This window comes from Colius striatus, chromosome 1 (genome assembly GCF_028858725.1).
Source record: "Colius striatus isolate bColStr4 chromosome 1, bColStr4.1.hap1, whole genome shotgun sequence".
In the NCBI taxonomy this organism is placed as follows: domain Eukaryota; kingdom Metazoa; phylum Chordata; class Aves; order Coliiformes; family Coliidae; genus Colius; species Colius striatus.
Window position 1 is genome coordinate 15,271,492 of NC_084759.1, and position 22,610 is coordinate 15,294,101.

Consider the following 22,610-nt stretch of genomic DNA (forward strand, 5'->3'; position numbering starts at 1 on the left):
GTCAGTCTTCTCTAGTCTTTATGGCTCTCTCTTTTATTTTGAGCATCCCTTAAGGGCAACCTAAAGTTAGTATTCTATAACTTAGGGATCTGGAATAGGGCATCACACACATAATACTGCATTACAATGTTCAAATTGATTTTAACAGAAGAAAATCTTGTGCATGTTAATTAAGCTAATTCAGTTCCGTTCTATTTTGCGTTCAATAGGCAAAAAATGCACTATCACTTTCTGCAATTAATTCAGGAATTGAAATTGAACAGGAAAAGTGTTTTAGAGACATTTCACAAAAACTGTTTCTGGAAACTTAATTATTAATTAAAAATGTAACAAGTTTGTATCTTGCTTTGCAATATGTTCTTGCATCTGCAGTTGCACAAACAAAATTGCATTTCCCAAGTTAACATTTGATCTAGCACATTAAACGAAGCTTTTAGTTGTTCCTAGGAGAGTATTTTTAAATGAGCTGGCAAGTCACTTACAGAGTACTAGAAGTAACCCATTACTGTTGATTACATGGCAGTGAATTTTCTGTGCCTCAAGTTCAATGGATCCATCTGTTATCTCTCATGCACATTTTTTATTGTGTGCTTAATTTTGTACATGCAACTAAATCTGCTGACCTTTATGAGAAGTGCTTACATATTTTAGGGGTCTAGAATTTACTACAGAATTGCAAGATAAAGGTCTATTGGGTGTAATGTTTATACACATCGGGGTAGCACTCAGAAGCCACAGTTGAGACACTTGGACCATTGTGCTGAATTTTTTACAGACATATAATGGGAGACTGGCCTTCCTGTCAAGTGTTCATAGTCCAATATAGACCAGACAGTGGAAACACTGAGAACTGAGACTTAGGAATGTGAAGTGATTTCATAGAATCATAGAATGGTAGGGGTTAGAAGGGACCTTTAGAGATCATCTAGTCCAAACCCCCTGCAGAGGCAGGGTCACCGAGATAAGGTCGCGTAGGAACATGTCCAGGCAGGTCTTGAAGACCTCCAAGGAAGGAGACTCCACAGCCCTCCTGGGCAGCCTGTGCCACTGGTCCCTCACTGGTCCCTCACCCTCATGGTGAAATAGTTTTTTCTTATGTTTAAGTGGAACTTTTTGTGTTCCAGCTTCATCCCATTACCCCTTGTCCTGTTACTAGCTACTGTAGAAAAGAGGGATGTCCCAGCCTCCTGACACCCACCCTTTAGATATTTGTAAATGTTAATAAGATCTCCCCTCAATCTCCTCTTCTCCAGACTAAACAGCCCCAGTTCCCGCAGCCTTTCCTCATATGAAAGATGTTCTATACCTTTGATCTTCTTGGTGGCCCTGTGCTGGACTCTCTCCAGCACTTCCCTGTCCCTCTTGAGCTGAGGAGCCCAGAACTGGACATAGGACTCCAGATGAGGTCTCACCAGGGCAGAGTAGAGAGGGAGAAGAACCTCCCTCGACCTGCTGGCCATACTCTTTTTGATGCATCCCAGGATGCCATTGGCCTTCTTGGCCAGGAGGGCACATTGCTGGCTCATATTAAGTTTATTATCAATCAGGACTCCCAGGTCTCTCTCTGCAGAGCTGCTCTTTAGCAGTTCGACCCCCAGCCTGTACTGGTGCATGGGGTTGTTCCTTCCCAGATGCAGGACTCTGCACTTGTCCTTGTTGAACCTCATGAGGTTCCTCTCTGCCCAACTCTCAAGCTGGTTGAGATCCCACTGAATGGCAGCACAGCCTTATGGGGAATCAGCCAGTCCTCCCAGTTTGGTGTAATCATCCAACTTGCTGAGGGTATACTCTGTTCCCTCATCCAGGTCACTGATGAAAGTGTTGAACAAGACTGGCCCCAGAATCCATCCCTGTGGAACTTCACTGGCCACAGGCCTCCAACTCGACTCTGTGCCATTGATCACCAACGTCTGGGCTCTGTCATTCAGCCAGCTCTTGATCCACCTCACTGTCCACTCCAGAGATTTGCTCCAGAGTATGAATTTAGTCTCAGAGTGCCCAACATACCAGTCTTCTCATTATGCAGTTACATTATAGGAGAATAAATGTTTGAGAGGAATAAATATTTGAGAGAGTAATGTTTGTGATTTTTTTTTTAACCAGAAAGGTAATAAATTAGCCTCTTTTCAGTCATCTCCACCATTAATACTGCATTAATTTTAGGGGAATTAGTGATTTCAGTTAAAGTAATAATGGAATATTGTGTCTGGTTGAATGCTTTAGGTATGATGCTACCCAGTGTGATGCGTGCCTCCTGAACACAGGGGAAGATAATTCTTTTGCTTGAGGAAGTTTGTGATCAAAAGTCAAAGGTAGATGATGCTTTAGAGGGTAAAGAGTGTATAAACAGAAAATTAATAAGGTTGTTACAGATGCTTGTTTTCTTAAACCAAAAAAAAAATCTAACAATATAATTTGAGAGAAACTCTTAGTTTCTTTTTTCTCCTTTTTTGGGTAGCACTGTTTAGAAATTGCTTTTTCTTTTTCAGACAGTTCTTATGATAGTAGTAAACTGGTCTTAACATCTATAATGTTTTTCATCTACCTACTTCATGTAATGCTGTTTTCTCTTTTACAGCCCTATCTGTCATCTTATGTCGGTGATTTAATTCATGAATATTCCTCATTAAGTTGGTCTCAGTGGTGGGGATTTTTCTTAATGCGACAGCATAATTTACTATAAAACTAGCAGTCTCAAACACAACCCAGAGGAAGAACATATTTGTATGAAATTTGTACTGGATTTGTGTGCAAGGTAGTTGAAAACTACATGAGGATGAATTTAGATCACTTATCTTGCAATTCTAGATCTATGACTGGCCTTGTGTCCTCTTCCAGGAGGTGTAGGTCAGTGGAGTAATTGCGAGGAGGTGGATCAGGGAACACAGCGAAGCAAAAGACTATTGGGTTTTTCTCTGCAAAATGAACAGAAACGTGTTTTGACATTTTAACAGGAAACTCTAATCTCAAAACTGTTTCTGAAATATTATTTAATCTCAAGTGTTGGAGCTATGACGCCTGTAAATTGATAAATCATTTGACCTTTGATGGCAGGTCCCTATTTAGATTGAGTCTCCCTTGTTCTCCCTTGCTTCATCTCACTTGTAGAACTTGCATATCAATATGGCCAGGCCGATCCTCTTGGAAGGAGATCTTTAGTTTGAGGAAATTTGTGCAGTGCTTTTACATCAGTACTAGCAAATGCAAGTGCACAGCAGCACAGAAAAATAGAGTTTATCATAGAATGCTAGAGGTTGGAAGAGACCTTTAGAGATCATCTAGTCCAACCCCTCTGCCGAAGCAGGTCCACCTAGATAAGGTCACACAGGAACATGTCCAGGCAGGTTTTGAAGACCTCCAGAGATGGAGGCTCCTCCCAGTACACTCAGTCCTCTCATTCAGATCGTTGATGAAGATGTTGAAGAAGACTGGCCCCAGAACCGATCCCTGTGGAACTCCACTGACCACAGGCCTCCAACTCGACTCTGTGCCGTTGATCACCACCCTCTGGGCTCTGTCATTCAGCCAGCTCTCGATCTACCTCACTGTCCACTCGTCCCAGCCACACTTCTTCAGCTTTCTGATGAGGATGTTATGGGAGACAGTGTCAAAAGCCTTGTTGAAGTCAAGGTAGATGACATCCGCTGCTTTCCCCTCATCTAGCCAGCTGATTATGCACTCACAGAAGGATATCAGGTTGGTCAAACAGGATTTCCCCTTGGTGAATCCATATTGACTCCCCCGGTAACCATCTTTTCCTTCATATGTTCAGTGATAACATTCAGGATGAGTTGTTCCATCACTTTTCCAGGGATGGAGGTGAGGCTGACCGGCCTGTAGTTTCCTGGGTCATCCTTCGTGCCCTTCTTGAAGACTAGCGTGACATTGGCCTTTCTCCAGTCCTCAGGCACCTCACCTGTCCTCTATGATTGTTCAATAATGATGGAAAGTAGTTTAACAATCACATCAGCCAGCTCTCTCAGCACTCTAGGATGCATCCCATCATGACCCATTGACTTATGAGCCTTAAGCTTGGCCAACAAGTCTTTAACTTCTTCTTCATCCACCAAGGGATGAAGAAGAAGTCCTCTACTGTCCAGGCCATCCTACTATCCTTGCTGGATTGGGCTTCCTGAGGGCCAGCCTTGTCTGTAAAGACTGAAGCAAAGAACGCATTCAGTAGTTCAGCCTTCTCTGCATCCTCAGTCACCAGGACACCCTCTGTGTTCAGCAGCAGGCTCACATTCTCCCTCATCTTCCATTTGCTGCTGATTTACCCCAAAAAAATGTGATCCATGAGAACATGGGTCACTGGCACCTCAAATGAAAGTGTCTCTATACTACTGTGGTGGCAAGGAAGTGTAAATCCTTATACATATTTTTTAAATGTATTGCTATCTGGAGATAACAAGGTGTATTGCCTTTCTGTGGACAGGTTTTGATTCTAGGGGGGCTACAGAAGTAGCCTCTGTGAGAAGATGGGCTACTGTCATGTTGGACAGAGACAGTTTTCAGATGGCTTCAAAACAAAACTGCTGCTGGCCAAAGCATCAGTGACTGTGTAGTGCCTCTATGACAACATATTTAAGAAAGGGTGAAAAACACTGCATAGAGCAGTGAGAGAGAAGTGATAAAATGTGAGAAAAAAAAAACCCTGCAAACACCAAAGTTGGTGAAGCAGGAAGGAGAGGAATTTCTGGTGCAGAAATTCGCCAGCACTCCCCATGTGGAGAAGACCATGGTGACACAGTCCCTACAGCCCATGGAGGACCCCATACTGCAGCAAGTAGATATGCCCTTAAGGAAGCTGCAACCTGTGGAGACCCAACAGTAGACTGGGCTCCTGGCAGGAGCTATGGCCCACAAAGAAGAGCCCATGCAGGAACTGTGGCCTGTGGGGGCATATGCTGGAGCAGTCTTATTCTGAAGGACATGGACTGTACCCTATATTGCGGCTGTTCCTAAAGGACTATATCCCATGAGAGGACTTCATGTTGGATATGGGGAACCACATGAGGAGGAAGGAGCAGCCTGAGACAAGTTGTAATGGATGGACCACAATCCCCACTCCCTTTTTGAGTCTCTGATTCATAGAAGAAAATGAAGAGACAACAATGAAAGATTGTGGGCCCATCAATATATCTGTAACAGACAGCAGTGCTAGGAGCCTAAAATGAAGGGAAAGGCATTTTGAAATGTTCATTCCAGAGCTTGTGTCCTGGAAGACTCAGGGTCTGTGAGCCATCGTTCTACAGCAACATCTACTATGTTACTTCTGTGTTAGACTCTGGATCTTCCAGATTGCTACCCCTATAGGCACCATACAGGCTGCCAAGCAAAACTATTGCTGTTGTCAGACTAACTGTGCTCTGTTTCTCAGACTTCATTTTGTAAATACATTGTTAGAGTAGTGTTTTCTTCGTCTTTTGAAGAAATAATAAAACTTTTATCTGTGATCAAATAACAAAATAAGACCAATGTCGTGTAACTATGTGTGCGGGTGTGTATATGAATGTGTATGTATGTGTATTTGTACATACATATTTCTTACAAACTTTCACTTCTGCTGTGTCATTTTCAAGGTTACGATTACAGATGTATTTGAACTCTGACTTTCCCTCTACATGGATATAACTTCTGGAAATCAGTGAAGAATAATAAAAAATTGTAATTTTTATGTTTTTTATTTTTCAAGAAAAGATTTGTATTTCAAGTGTGGGATTTTTCTTTAGAACAATAACAGTCTTTGGAAAATCTTTCTCAGAAGAACGCATGTGGCTTGACTGTGTATCTCAGTAAAATCTGCAGTGTATAATTTTTTTGCTATCTTGGAATCCCATCTGGTGAGTTGTCCGTTCTTTCAAAGTGATGGTACTATCACATAGTCCAATCTGCTATAATAGAATGTAGGTAAATCATAGTACAGCTGCTGCGATAACATTATTTTGGCTATCTAAAGTGCATTACAACTTCTCTGGAGTCTGACCTCCACATTTACCTTATCTTTGGTGAGACCAATGTCATTGCAAAATTTGCAGGAAAAAAATCTTATGTGTAATGCTGGCATTAAGTTGTAAGCTATGAAGAGATATGTGGTTTATAGAAAAAATATTATTCAATGTATTTCAAGGTATGCACATGAAAGTGTATTTGTCGCTGCTTTATATTTATGGGGGGAAAAATCTTGAACAAAATTTTCTTAGGATGATAGTATGAGACTGTTTTACCAAGAATTATTTAGTCCATTCATAATAAGTAAAATGCCTTTAGAAGTATAAGAGAACTAGATAAAGAATTGGGAAATCCAGGTAGTCATGTTTGCCTGGAGGCATTTTCTGAGAACAGTAGTGAGTCAGAATGCAAATCCTTATGCTTTTGCTGATTTTTGTGGTTGCTGCTGATTACTGTAAAATTGATTCAAGAGCATTGCAGCAGCTCTGCATATGTTTAAGCCTAATCTCCATAGTGTTACAGGCATTTTTCCTCTCTGTGGGTATTGTACTGAGTAAGAAAAAACTCTCATAATCTTCATCTTAGCATTATTTCTCATCAAGGAGCAAAGAAGGACATTACTCAGTAACTTCCCAGTCTTAATCTCAAGTATAGTACGCAAGTTTCCTTGTATTGGTTATTTCAGGACTTTAATGAAAGTCAGATAGTGTTTTGTTGCGTTTATATCCAGGCAAGAATAGTTTGCTTTGAAAACATGGAGAATTACTATTCTGCTATTTTGAGTTAAAAGTATTTTGGAGTCATATAGTGCTATTTAATGAAATTTCAAGTTTTAATTTTGTTATCTCTTGTTTTTTCTCCATCTTGACGACGAATTTGAGCTATAACTCCATGGAGTGTACAATTCCACAGCTTGACATTGACTTCTTAAATTGTGGAATCCTACTGTACAGACTTTGTGTTATGAAAAGTACCCTTTGCTCACATAAAACTGCAAAGTAGTAAGGCAATTCAGAGTCTTAGCAAGGGTGTTCTCTAAACAGAAAACACATTAAGCAATTACCACTTACATACACATATGTAAGGTTTACATTCAGCTATTTAATTTGGCAAAGTTACTGTACTGTGTCTGAAAACAGAGTAGACCTGACATTTTCTCAGAAAAATATTTATAAAACATTGAGAAATGCTTAGCACTGGAAAGTTATATGCAGGATGTGATTCCAGATCTGAACGAGTGATTACATAAGAAAGGTATAAGAAGCAAGTGTTCAAAAAGGGTGTACTAGTTTAACCCTGGCTGGGTGTCAGCTACCCACCAATGTGATTCTGTCACTCCCCCTCCTTAACTGGACAAGGGACAGAATTATAACAAAGGCTCACAAGTTGAGATAAGGACAGGGAGATCACTCAGCAATTAGCATAATGGACAAAACAGACTCAACTTGGGGAGAAATTATTTGATTTATTAACAGTCCATAAAAATGGAGTAGGGATATAAGAAATAAAAACTGAATCTTAAAACACTTCTCCTCACCTCTCCCTTCTTCCTGAGTATCTACCTCCCCACCCCCAGTGACACAAGGGGACGGGGAATGTTGATTATGGTCAGTTCATCACAGATGGTCTTTGCTGCTACATCCTCTCAGGTGAAGGCCTCCTCACATTTCCCACAGCTACAATGTGGGGTCCTTCCCATGAGAGACAGTCCTCCATGACCTCTCCAACGTGGGTCCTTCCTATGGGCTACAGATCTTCATGAACTGTTCCAGTGTGGGTCTCATCCATGGGAAAAACATTCACAAGTCCTGCCAGCAAACCTGCTCTGGTGTGGGCCCTTCACAAGCTTGCAGGTCCTGACAGGAATTTGCCTCCTTCGGACATCCACCTGCTCCAGCATGGGGTCCTCCATGGGCTCCAGGTGGATCTCTGCTCCCTGGTAGCCTCCATGGCAGCAGGAGCAGGGCAACCTCTGCTGTGGCACCTGCAGCACCTCCTCCCCTCCTTCTCCCCTGACCTTGGTGTCTGTGGAGATGTTCTCACATTCTCACTCCTTTCTGCTGCTGCCGCTGCCCTTTGGCCACAGCACAGCACCTTCTTCCCTTTCTCAAATACATTAATCACAGTGGTGTTACCTCAATCACTAATTGGCCAGGACTGGGTCAGCTGCTGGGTCTATCTTAGAATCAACAGGCATTGGTCCTGTCAGTTATTGGGGAAGCTTCTGGCAGCTCTTTGTTTAAAGAAGCAACCCCTGTAGTCCCCCTGCTACTAAAACCTTGGGCCACACAAACCCACTACAGGGAGTTTGCAAGCAAGTAAAAAAGATTGTATTGAAAAAATCAGGAGGTATAGAGGACTTTTGCTGCAGAAATAGGAACCTAAGTTTAGGCTGAGAATGAAAACTGAAGCTTGCAAAGAATGTTAAGAAGGTCATTTACATCTTTAAATACAAAGATGGGCAGTAGGAAAATAATTCAAGCTGTAATATATCGATGAAAGGACAGAAAACCAGGAAAATTTGATTAAAGATAAATTAGTAGATACTTCGGCTTGATTTTCATTTAAGAAGGATGTTAACTTTAATAGAGGCATGATAGCTAATGATAATAGGGAAATTACCTCTTCTGTGGTTCTTAAGGAATTGGTTTACTGAAGGGTTTACTGAAGGGTAGATGCAATAGCAAGTGATACTTAGTAGAGCTACTAAATGAGTTGTGGCATGTATGATGAGTAAATAGGAAAAATAATACCTATTTTTAAAAAGAGAACATAGAATATGGAAGCCATGTGCCTATTAGTGTAACATCAATAGACTGTAAAGTTATAGAACAGATTTTGATGAAAAATAAATTTTAAAATATTTTTATAGACAAAAAATGGTATAAAATGCAACCAGAAGTTATAAGTAGTTATAGATTAATCCATATATTCCAATTGCCAAAAGAATGAAAAGATATGCTTATGAGACATAATTTATAAAAATATAGGTAAACAGAAGAGTCAAAGGCATGAAACTGAGGAAGATGGCAACATATACTTGCAGAAGAGGAGGTATGGGGCTGGAGAACCATAGCTACAGGAGGAAGATTCTAAGACAGTGATTTTACAATAGACTCAGAGAGTCCATCAGAGTACTCTGATGGAATGTACTGGGGAGGCAGACAGAGAAGTTCAGAGCACGCTAAGAATGTAACTGTAGAAGTAAATAATTTTGAGGAGTACAGTAATAGATGTGACATAATGGAAAATGGATAATAGTGACTATTACAAATATTATGCTATAAGCAGAAACTCGGCATTTGGAAGTGGCCAAGAAGGAAGGAGCAAAATTTTGATCATGAGATGATTGTCAGCTGTCACTGAGGTGCAGATTTAGAGAAACCCAATGTGATCATAGGAGATGTCAGTAGAAGCATTTCAGAGGATAGATGGGGAAGTAATGTAAAAAGAAGCAGAAAGCCTTCAGCTTAAATTCTGAACATATTGGTCATCTGTGTTCAAGAAAGATGAGATAAAACTGGAAATCACAGAACAATATTTCTTAAGATGATTACTGGAATAGCAAGTCAGTCATTTGATGGATGTAAGAGAATGTATGTTGTGTGGTCTACCAAAGAAAACACTAAAAGTGTTTGTAAGAGCTTTGTGTCAAAGTATTGAAGAGGAACTTAGGGGAAGAAAGAAAGCTTTTTAGAAAAGTTTATTTCTATATAATCTTTCTGTGAAAATCCTTAGGTTGGGGGCTGTAACAGTGGGGCAGCACATAGAATGACAGACTACCCTCAAGCAAGTTACTCCAGTTCTGGTATCAGAACTGGATAAATCACAGAAATCTAAGGAGCAAAATGCGGTTTGCGTTTTTTGCTCTTTATGCAGTAAATGCAATACAGAAGAATTAAAGCTGAACTGATTTTAATGAGCCTGTTTGCTAAATGTGTATGCTGTACCCTGACTTGTGATGTTCTCTCAAGACGGCTGTGACTTCCTGGCTAGAAGAGAGGAGGTCATCATTATTTAAAAGAGTGTGACTGAAGTTTTCACATATTTAGGCTACATGGAAGCGTAGGTCTCTGGAATAAGAGAGCATAGGAAATACATATTTAGGAGAAATTGATACAATTATCTGACTGTTCTTTTCTCCATTTTCTCTTACTGTAGGATAGGTAACACTAACACATACTAATGGTCATACGGTTTCTAAGAAGTCATTTTGTACTTTAAAAAAAGTGGGATTTTTTCATTGGGCCCCTTATGAGTTGCTAGAAGGGCAGTATTTTCTCAAGAAAATAGCCTTACATCTGCTGCTTTTATATGCATAGATCAGTAAAGTCCTTATCCAGTCTGCTGGAATCAATAAAAGTCTTTCTCTATGTCTTAAGTGAGTCCAAGAGCAAATCAAACTCAGAATATATATTCAAGTCATTTGTTTTCTGGTTCTGAAGTTGACACAGAGTAGAATAAAAGGTTTGGAGTGAAAGCATGGTCACATTGATTTACTACACTTTCCTTCATCTGCTCTCTTAAAGTCAAGGAGATTAGTTATGAAGTAGGTTTTTACTCAATGTCTATAGTAGAGTTTTAATCTAGCACAAGGGCTGCCTGCTTAAAGGGAAGTGAAGGTTCTACATTGTTATGGTTTAAAATGTCCAGATTTCATTTATGAGGTCAGTAACATTTTTGTTGCAGTTTTCTCATTTCAAAATGTGAACATTTTTCCAGTTTAAGGTAATGGAAAGTGATCAATTCCTGATAATATGAAGAGCTGTGGTTGAAACAGCATATTAAAACTTTTCATTGCTGTAATGTTGTAGAAATAGGATCCAAAAGTGACAAAATGTTGTTTAGCTATTTATTGGTTTCCAGAGTGAAACACGTGTGAAAACTGAAGTTAACTATACAGGCAGAAATGGACGTCTTGGGGAAGTCAGAATGTGTAAGTACATATTCACAGATTTTGTCAATAACTGAACTCTGTTGTTTTTTTTTCTTTCAGTTTGCTCCCAGTATTCTAGAGGAGTTTTTGCCATTTTTGGACTATATGATAAGAGATCAGTACATACCTTGACCTCATTCTGCAGCGCCTTGCACATCTCGCTCATCACACCAAGTTTCCCCACGGAGGGTGAAAGTCAGTTTGTGCTGCAGCTGCGGCCATCTCTGCGGGGAGCCCTCCTGAGCTTGCTGGATCATTATGAATGGAACCGGTTTGTCTTCCTCTATGACACAGATCGAGGTCAGTTGTGACCCAGCTTTCCTATCTTTTAAGTTCACATTACGTTTGCAAGAACTGTGCATTTTTTATATCTTATTGAGAGCTTGGGGAGTGAAATTTTAAAGGGCCTTTGAGGTGAAGTACCTCTGACTGGGTAGCTGTGTGGCTGAAGAAAGAACTCCTTCATCTGCAAAAATTGGATATTGGTTGCACATAATATGTAATCAACCAGCCAAAGCCTGTGCTTTTAAGTCTGGAATACTAAAACATTTTAACTAATATTAGTGAAACAAAGACACAGTTCAATAAGCAGAATTTTATAGCTCTATTCATTCTTCAGCTCACTTCATAAGGGCCAGCAATTCAAAGAAATAGAGAGCACCAGCCACGTCTCTGCACCTGCACTGATGTAAGCTGAGATGTGAGTCAGCCACTTGAGGCTTCCATGCTTTGGAAGGTCAGGGCAGAGAGAGGCTCACTCAGTGTGAGGTGCTGCAGCAGAGAAGTGGAGGTAAGAGGACTAGACTTTTATAAAAGATGTACCACGTTACACAAAAAGCTACCCTTTGTACACTCTCCATATACATCCCAGAGCATCTCAGAATCTTTAAAATGGTAAGAAACTGCAAGGATATCACTGTGCCTCACCACATAGTGCTAAACTGAGAAGTGAAATCTCTTTCTTCACATCATGTGCTTATTATGCTGTCTGTCGTGGTTTGGCCCAGCTAGAACAGCAGCACCACAACAGTCTCTCACTCGGTGCCCCCATTCACCCCCACCTTCATTAGGATGGTGGAGGCCCCAGTGAAATGGGAGTAAAAAGATAAGCAAAGTTTTTGTGGATTAAGACAAGGGCAGGGAGGGCTTGCTGGCAATTACGGTTCCCAGCAAAACAGACTCTAGTACTCAACTTAGAGAGGAAAGTAGGAACGTTTATTCTACAAGAAACAGAACACAACAGAAGCAAAAAGGGAGTAGAATGATGAGAAAATCACAACCAGTACTTTAAGATCTCCCTCCCCCATCCCTCTTTTCTTCCCAGGCCCAGCTCACTGCTCCTGATATCTCTACCTCCTCCCTCCTTAACGGCTCAGGGGGGCAGGGAGTGGGGGATGTGGTCAGTCTCTCACAGATGGGCCCTGCTGCTTCTCTCTGCTCAAAGGAAGATGCCTCCTTGCATTCTTCCTCTGCTCCAACACGGGGTTCCTCCCCTGCTCCAACACGGGGTTCCTCCCCTGGGACACAGTCCTTAACTTCTCTGGTGTGGGTTCTTCCCAGCAGCTGTGGCTTCTGCTGATACAGGGTCCCTCACACGGGACACAGTCTTCTCTGGCCATAGTCACTGTCCCTGGCTCGGGGCCTTTAATGAAGTGAATGCTGCCCCTGATCCGGGGCCAGCTTTAGCAACGTGAGTCTCTGCCCCTGATACAGACTCATTATCAAAATGAATCTCTACCGTTGATGCAGGGTCTTTAAAGAAATGAAAATAAATCTCAGCTTCACCAGTTCTCTCCATAGAATGCAGGGGAGTCTCTGCTCCAGCACACCTCCTCCTCACTTTCATGACTGACCTTGGAGTCTGCATGGTTGTTTCTCTCACTGTTCCTACTCCTTGCACCACCACCAGCCAGAAGAAAAAGAAGGGATGGAGGAAGAAGCCTCCTCTTCCAGCTTCTTCTTAAAAAGTGATCATGGAGGCGTCTCATTGGCTCAGCCCCAGAAGTGGGTCTGGCTCAGAGCTGGGAAGAGTTTCGAGTAACTACTTATAGAAGCCATCTTTACAGCCCCTTCCCTCTTACCAGAAATGGCTGTCATGTCAAACCATGAAACTGGCAAAGCCTTGTGCCTTTGTTTATGACATTGAATTGAGACAACATGGCTGAGCTTCTGAGAAACAGGCAAGATTTTGATGTCGATGGCTTGCTTTCGAGGGGAAGTAAGCAGCGTAGTTGTAGTCAAATAATTAATTTACCACAGCTGTTTCAATATAGCTCCCCATGTGGACAGTCTATTCTGGAATTAAAGTGGCTTTATTCCAGTATAATTACTCTGCAGTAGACATAGGGAATTATACTGACCTAACTAAATCTGTTTAATTATTTGATTAAGTCTATAGAAGTCAATTTTCTCATGTATACAAGCCCTAAAGTTTAGTGAGTTTTTAGCTTGATACATTGCCTAAATACCTGAATTTAAATCAAAATGAGTAATGGAACAAAATTAAAGGGTTTGCACTGTTCCATCATTATTTTTTTTAAAAGAAATTAGCAAATTTAAAAGTGTTCCTACTCAAGATATGATTTTGGGTACCAAGAAAAGAAGCATGAAATTCCAGATGTGATCCTACAATTTGAACAAAAAGTTGAAGAAGTTCACAACCTGTCATCACCTTTCTCACTTAAATTCACATGCTTGACTAGATTAAGACATCATTTTTAAGCATACAATATCATACCAAGGGCAGTTTCAGAACATCATCTCTAACAGTGTAGTTAATAAATGATTCTTATGGCACTGAACTCAGCAACTCTCTACTTATCAGTATGTCTTTGATAATGAGATAGACATTTGCCAGCATGAATGCAAGGAGTGCCACATCGGTTAGTCTCTCAAATTCTAAATATGTCTTGTGACTCAGTTTAACTGAGGAAAAAATAAGATCCAATGTGTCTTCAGGTATTAAGATGACTGTAAAGATACATCATTGATGAGTATTTTTCACTACCGTTACACAATAGAAATTTATAATGTTGATTTGAGATATGACAAGAGAAAGTATCATCTCTTACTTTCAGTGTAACCAGAAAACCAAAAAAAAAATCATTGATGTTGAGTCATAGAGTCTCTCAGTAAGGCCAGAACTGAAACTTGTCCAAATTTTTTTCAAAATATAATTCCTTTACATGACAGCTATTTTCCTGACTCTCTGAACAGCCCCATGCAACTAAACTGAAGGAAGGGGAACCCCCGTTGCCTTCCAGTTTTGATACTGGGCCTCTGATTTTGATCTTTGCATCTTAACTGGGAAGATATAACTAGCTCTTAGGGGAAAGTAAGCAGTAAGCATGAACTGCAGCCATACACAATAGTTATTTGTGAAGGTCGCAACATTTAGCAGCCATCTGTATTGTAAAAGGCAGAAGTCTTTTGCAGAAGATAGTATGACAGAATAAGTGCAGGCAAACCCTCAGCAGCCGTGGTGATGTGCTGCGGTGGGCAAAACCATTTTATTTCCAGACCTGCTTTCCTGAACTTTCAAACCTGCTTGCTTCTTGATTCTACTACATGTGGTTCAGTTGCTACTCACTTTTAGGGCGTGATAAATTAAACCCTATTATTAAGGTAGATTTCTATACCATATCACTCCATTCATCTCTTCAGCACCCTGCAGAACCCCACTCTCTTTGCTACTGGGTCATCTACGTTAATAATTTAGTTCAAGTCAGGAATGCACTTTTCTCACATCTCTCCAGTTCATTCCCATGTACCACACTTGGGTTTACTGCATGGAGTGGTCTTGCAGCTCACAAATTTGGATGAGGAGGTGGCATGAGATACTGTGTTTAATCTCCCTTTCTGATGTTCTGCCAAACCTACAGTCTGGAAAATCACCGTCCTGTGACAGGATGAAGACACTAGGAAGAATGGCAAAGATACAAAATTAATTTGATCTAGCTGGGGACATTACAGGAAAAGAGAACAGATTTTGCAAAAGACGATAGACCTAAGAGAAAGATGAAGGAAACTTCAGCTCATTATTTAACAGGAAAAGTTAGCAAGTAGTGACACAGAAGGCTAAAGCCTCAATACAGTCTTCATTCTTTTACCCCTCTTCCAAGGAAAAGTTTAATTACAATCCGGTGCTTCATACAATTAATACGAATAGCAAAGTGCTGGGAACACAGATAGGACAGGAAAAAAAGAAGGCTGAAGAACACTTACTTGAGTTACACAAAGCACATCAGGAAAGGGCTGAGATGGAAACCATGTCTCCTTGATATATCCAGGGAAAAGGAAGTCCAGCCAGGACTGAAGTGCTCATTTGCTATTTGATGTCACCTCTAAAGGAACTTAAGAAGATCAGAAGAATATTTAGTTTAAATGTGTTGTTTTATTGTGATTGAGATCTATTTCTTTTAAAAATGAAGCATACAGTCAAGTGGAGCTGTACATCTGCGAATCCATGGGATTTTTTACTTGGAACGGGTATACCTACATTATCATTTGCTAGCTGATGACAACATTTTATAGCACAAGAAAGCAACAGTTAAACCCTTGAAATGACAGAAGGCTGGAGAAGTTTATGTGAGATTTGAGAAGCTGTTTAAGAATAGAACCATAGAATCATTTAGGTTGGAAAAGACCTTTAAGATCATCGAGTCCATTTATTAACCTAATGCTGCCAAGTTCACTACTAAACCCCGTCCCTAGGCCCCATACCTACACATCTTTTAAATACCTCCAGGGATATGTCTCAACCAGTTCCCTGGACAGTCTGTTCCAGTGCTTGACAACCCTTTCAGTGAAGAAATTTTTCCAAATTTCTATTATAGAACTCAGAGGTACAAGAAGTGAGCATACCAGAGGTTGGTGTTAGTTTTCTAGATTGTGTGCAGCCTTACCGAGAAAGCTGGCATGGCTGACATTGCTAGTAATACTGCAGGGATTGCCCAGAGCTTAGGGGTTCCAACGTGGGGAGTAGTACAAAGGCTGCAGAGCAGCATGGGACACCGTGGAGGATGGGAGCCAGCAAGCTGGAAACTGTTTTCATAAAAGTTCAGCAGCCATTTGAATTCAACCGTGTTTCCCAGCAAGAGTTTTCAGTCCCTGACTGTGACTAAAGAGCAGTAGCAGGAGGGGTAGAGCTACCAGCTGGCCTAGCAGTTGGCTTACCAGAGGCAAGGACTGTAAAACAGTTATGGTTTTCTAGAAATTAGGCATCGTGTGTGAGCCTGTTTATGTACCTTGTTGATGGGACTTTTTTTTTCCTTTGCTCCTTGTAATTACATATTGTTCATTAAACCAACTCAGTCATGGTTGCAGGTGAGGAAAATCAGCTTGTTGTGCACAAGGTAAATTTAATTTTCCCACATTTCTCAATAGTGTTTCTATAGCAACCCTTTCAAAGTTGAAACCATTCTGGTTTATGATCATTTAAACCTGGCAGAGAGTGACCTGTGTCCTGGTGACCAGTTTGAGTTAACCCTACAGTACATAGAGTAGCACTCTCCAAGCTTTTATCTTTGTGGACTTGTGGAGGATAGATGAGACCCAGATGTCAGAAGAAGACAAAGAAAGCTGCAGGAAATTTATAGCTCTCCCACTCATTTTGAGGGAGATTATGGAATTGCTTATTTGCAATTAGTTTATCAGGCTAATGTAATTTTCTCCTTTGGCAGAGTCGCAGGCCTAGCAGTGAGTGATAGGTCTGGTGCATCCATGATTAGTAACTGCAGTGACATTGCCTCATGCCTGGCATTCTCCCAGAAAAAAATAGAAAATAGGGATTCAATTGCAGCATGATGTCTTGAAAATTACAAACCATATACCCAAAATTGTAACTAATTACACATTTTAGAAGTAAGAGGAGGTCTCAGGTGAGGTGCAAGAGATTTGGTTTTGCTCTAGTCTAGCAAACATCCAGTATGAATTTGTGTGGGTACCCATCTTAGCCAAGCTAAGAGTGATACAAGACATGTTCAGGGTTCAAAGAGATCTTGCTAAATACATAGATCAAGAAGGTGAAATATGATAAAGGTGATACAAAGGATAAACTCATTAGAGAAGAATCAGAGGTGCAGATGAAGTGACAGATAACTAGTTCAGCACTAGTATCATGGAAATGTTTCAGGAGTTGCGGTGAACCATCAGAATAATTTAAGCCCAGAAAGACATATTGTTTCTAATAAAGTAAATGTTATTTTGAACTTTACTAAAAAGAATGCTACATATGTGAAATTAAAGCTGAATACTGCTCTCTACCAACTGGTTATGCTGCTGTGTCATGTGTTGGGTTTCAACTTCAATAGGAAAGATAAAAAATTTCCAGTAAGCTCAGGAAGTGGAATGGGATCAAGTGGATAAGGCACATACAGGCCAGCATGGGGGCAGCATTGTATCCCACCACCTTTTCCTCGCCCTTTGAAAGCACTGCCTACTGTCTATTGCTATAACAAGGACATTCAGTATCAGCAGGGCACAAGAATCAGGCATCTGTTGTTGCCATGGCACTATGGTCACTGACCAGTACATACAGATAGCACATAAATGAGTTTCAGGGATACAGAGGAGAGGAAGAGAATTAGGTCTGCAAGGAGCAAAGACCAGTTCTTCTTTGTACCCACCAAGATCAAGGCGAGAATTAGAATTATTTTGAAGGAAGGCAGATTTAAGATGTTAGTAGGAAAAATGTTTCAATAAAATTACAGTAATCTTAGGAGTTTGTGGGGATTCTTACCATCAGAGGTTTTAAAGAAGAGGCTAGAAAATATTTTCAGTGGTGATCTGCTTTGTTACATGCTGCATCAGATGATCTCTCCTGTGTCCTCAGGATTTATATTTATGTAACTTTCATGATTTCTTTAGGAAACTGGGAATGGCTTCTTCACAGAAGACACTGAAAATAAAATTTTCTACTATGGAGCAACTTTCAATAATATATTATTGCTATTCAATTATATATAGAGCCTTTGTAAAACATTTAGTATGTTCTATTATTGAAAAATCAGATCAAACCCATTCTAAGTGACTTAAATAAAAACACTGTAAAATCAGGTTGAAGGACTATAATTACAATATGGTACTCAATAAGTTATTGCTAGCTAGGCATTTAGGAATTGCAAGAATTGGCCCTACATCAAACTTTACTTGATAGTTTTACTGCACTTCTGGACAAATTTGTCAGTCTTAATAATGGAAAGAGTAATAATATAATAGCAAGTTGGAAAGTTCTTTCAATAGCTAGCTTAATTGAAAGACTTAGACATACTGAAGCCAAAAGCCATCTAGAAGTATAGCCTACATAAAAACACTTAATCAAGGTTCTTATTTGTGAAATAAGTTGAAAAATCAACTGTTGCTAATAAACAAAAAATTGAAGATGAATTTACAACACAGTACTGTCAAAAAAAACCCACCAGTTTTTGCCACCAAATCCTGTTTAGATATTGTTTCTGCATAACAGTGTTAAACCCAGACCTATATTTGCTCTTACCTTAAACTGATAGAATGTCACAGAGTGTTTCATGTATACCTGAGAAACAACAATTATATGCTGGATCATAGACAGGATTAAGTGGGAAATCTGAATTTACTCAATTGCAGTGATCCACTTGATCTTGAGGCCTTTTTTCATTATGATTAACAGGAATAATTTTAGCAGACTCCCACAATAAACATTTTTCATCCAACTGACCTTTGGCAATATGTCCAAGAATAAAAGAGAAACAGAGGTTCATGACCATGTCCGCTAAAAATTGAGTGTTCTTTGCTGCATCCTGCAGTTACATACTAAATTTTGTGAAGCAAAGACCAGTTCTGTCATGACCTTGCAGAAATATTGATATGATGTGTTCCAGAAAACAAACAGAATGCAATATCTGGTCTCATAATGTTTATTAGACTACTCTAACACTTGATCTGTAACTTTGAACCTTTCCATATTTTGTCTTTAGAATTATTGAGATCAAAATAATCAGTGTTTTCACCACGTCAGCTGTTACTTATTTTAGAGTAGTTCCATCAGGTCTAGTGGTTAAACTGGTTTGGAGTTTCAGTAGCTGAAATACATGTCAGGAATAACATGGGACTGTAGGTAAATAAAAAAAAAAATCTTTACTAGACTTTTAAAAAAGCTCTTTATCTTCAGTGAACACTCTACAGTGAACCATGTCATACATGCTGGGATCTGGATACCACTGTGCTTGTTGTTTAACACAGTCATGTTGAAATTTCATGCAGGCCAACCTGAACTGATATACAAACCATGATGAAAAAGTTATTAATACCAGTGAATGTAGAAAACTGTAGTAAGTTTAGCAGTCTCCCTCATATGATCTACTTCTCTCTATGCTCAGTAACAGTAAATTCCATGTTTTTAATGGAATAGACTGGCAATTTTGTTTTGCCAATGTTAGCTCATTGATAATTATATCAGCAACATGCAGGCTTGTCCTCATCTTCTCAGCAGGTGTTAACAACTTGAAAGCGTAGGTAGTAAATACACACATGTAACTAGGGTGCATCTGGATCCTAACATCAACATCAGTAATAATACTGTGACTGTCCATCTTACCCTTGCCTTACCAACAAAGAGAAGCAATAATTGTAAACCAGCATGATCATCATGTAATGAGCTCAGAATTCACTACATATGAAAAACTTTTCAGACTACTTCATTAAATAAAAGTACTCCTCTTGTTGATTGAAATGACTGAACATTAGATCAAGATTGAAATTAACAAAAATATGTGTATGGAAATCAAAAGCTCACAATCAGGTGTATAGATGAGTCCCCTGACTTTGTTGTTCCATGTAAAATGTGAATCAAACTCTGCTGCATCAGAACTTTGCTGGCTGTTTTGGTCATCTAGCTAAACACTCAGAATATGCAACACAGCCTAATTTGCAAATGCATATAACTATAATATAAATCTGAAAACATTAAATAAACTGCTCATCTGAAGAATTTACTTTCCTTCATCGTGGGTTAGTGGATTCCAAAGAGAAGACAAGGGACTTATGCTAATTTTAAATGTTACTCTTCAAGTTGCCATGCCAGTGAATCAGCTTTGCCTTTTGTAATGATTTGTTTGTTACAGTGCTGCAGATTCCTTAGAGCTAAGTTCTTCCCTCAGTAGCATTTATCTCAAGTTTGCACATGTGTAACTCCAGAGTATGCCTGTAACTTCTATATGCTTTTATATTCCAACATCCTAATGTAAATAACATTGCTGCTTCCAATGGCTTCCTCTAATAATATCAGAGCAATTCCATCCAAAGAACCTAGCACAAAGCGTTTGTTGTCATCTGCGTATGTAACACATTCCTCTGAAAGGAAAAATGTAATTTTTAACTGTTTGTTACACACATTCTATATTTACTTGAGAGCAGGGCAGTGCAGTCTATAATTTTGAATATCTGTTTCCATTTATTTAACAGTTTTTCCACACAAGGAAGTTACACTGCAGTTAAGGAAGTAACTTCATAGCATAGCAGTCTTTCTGAAAAAAAAAATCAATCCCTCCTGAACTGGTGTTTTTACTCTAGATTGTCTGCATAAAAATATTAAGTTCAATTTTCATGTAAGTTTACAAGTGTTAATTCTGAGCATGCTTCTGACTATGTGCTATATCTGAGTATATGAGTACACATTACTCTAAGTAGCAATTTTAGTCACTTGCCTCATACAAATTAGCCATAATAAAAGGTCTGAATACTGTATGTTAGGAACTGTATGCTGTAAAAATTGATTTTATTATTATTTTGTCCTAAGTAAGAGTAGGTGATTTCTGTATGTACTGATGTGACTTACATTCATCTTCTCCATGAATTAAAAACATTAATTGCATGGAACAAAATTTTAAGCACAAATTTGTGTTAGGTTTTGCTGATATATAACTTTCATACTGATCTATAGGACTCTCTTCTTCCTTACATATATCTATCAGTGGTATCATGATTGACAAAACCTGCAAAACACTGTCTTCAGTGAAGGGACTGTGTCAGCTTTTCATCAGGATAACCAAGAGCATCTTTTCTAAGCATGAGGGTGTACTATGTTACCACTAGACATTGGTCAGTAATAACACTGCAGAGGGTTGATAGATACAACATCCAGCAGAGTGGGCCTCCAAAGGCCTTGAAAGGACTCAGACGAGGAAGCCAGCCACACATCCAAATGCTCATGCTTTAGAATTTTCTTTCAGTATGGACATCTGAGTCCTGCAGCTGCTGTACATAGCCTTTTGTATGGCCACAGGTGTTGGCCCCAGTGCTGGAGCACGGAGTGGTAGCAAACAAAGGGGAGTATAGTCAATGATGCCAGAGACCAGACATAGTGCCAGTTTAATACTGAGTGTAAAACAAATACTTGTGCCAATTTGTTTCTAAATGCATTTTTAGTTAGAAAAATTAGCTTGTCTTTTGAGAGCATTATCTATGTGGGGATGAATATTCCAAGTTTTAATACAGTATAAAGCGGGCTTTTTAAAAATCAAAACAAATAAACAAAATATAGACTTAAAAATAAACAAAACCTACAATTCTGTTATTTATGTTCTTATTGATTAAAAAATAATCAAACTGCATTAGACTAATATAATTCTTCATGAGCACTCCGCATATTTTTTGAGACATTTATCCTTTCTGTAGTACAAATTATTTTTCTGGAGCTACATCAGGAAGTAAAGGTAATTCAGCATCAGAGTATGTTGTGAAGTAAATCTGTGTTTGTATTTAAGGGTATTTCTGAAGTTGTGCATTCTTAATTCAGCCGATTGAACTATCACTGTATCATTTGTGCAATATCTAATTTTAAGACTACATTTGATGCTTCCTTGAGGAATGTATATTCCAACGTATTCAGATTTTCACTATTTTGAGATGCGTTTTGCCTGTAAACAGAGTATATTTCTGGCATTTACCACATTAATTACAGCTGAATTCTATTTGCATACATATTTATACAAATCATTTATCTTTGGTTGATTCCAAAAGGAGAGGTAGAAGTGTAGAGATCCTTTTAAAATGATTGACTACTTATCACAGTACTACAGATGCTATTTCTGCCTCTGTACAGGGAATTTCCTGCACTAGTGTTTACAGATAATAGCATTAACAGCTGCTTCTGTTACCAAAATTGCAGTGAATGTTTGAGGCATTTAGCATTTTTCACTTGGAAAGAGAGCTACCAAAGGGTCCTTCAATCCTAAGGATGCAAAATCCTTCTTTTGTGCTACTACCTGGGGCGTTTTAATATTAATACACACCTGGATGCTCTAGGGAGATTTCTTGTGGACAAGGAATATACATTTTGTTCCAGTTTGATTTGAACTGAAAGTGGCAAACAGAATATTTAATGTAGTTCTGAAGATCTAGGCATAATATATGACAAAAGAGTCACCAAAGAGAGGAAAATGAAAAACTGTATTTGCTAGTCTAGATCCATGAAACAAATATGCATTTTGTTAACCCATTGCTGGGTAAGAAGAAAGAACCTGTCCTTAGAGTAAGGACTTGTATCCTAGTTCTCTCATAACAGAGAGCCAAATCAGCATGAGTCAGTTGTTACTCTGGAAATTCTCATATAGACACTTTTATGTCATAAAAGCCATTGGAGTTAATATTCATCTGTAAAGAGTTCAAAGTAAGAAAAGTAATGGGAAATGTAGGTACACATTGCAAAAAATGGAAAGTAGTAAACAGTCTCGAACATACAGAT

At 39.3% G+C, this 22,610-nt stretch overlaps 1 protein-coding gene across 3 annotated transcripts in view; it reads left to right on the forward strand.

Annotated features, from left to right (window-relative positions):
• The window catches only part of GRIA4 (glutamate ionotropic receptor AMPA type subunit 4), a 236,891-nt gene that overhangs the window by 64,606 nt on the left and 149,675 nt on the right, over nucleotides 1-22,610 (forward strand). For all 3 annotated transcript variants that reach the window (XM_062020400.1, XM_062020399.1, XM_062020401.1), the window contains exon 3: nucleotides 10,949-11,188. In XM_062020400.1, coding sequence (XP_061876384.1) covers nucleotides 10,949-11,188 — 240 coding nt within the window. The remainder of the gene's footprint in view (nucleotides 1-10,948; nucleotides 11,189-22,610) is intronic.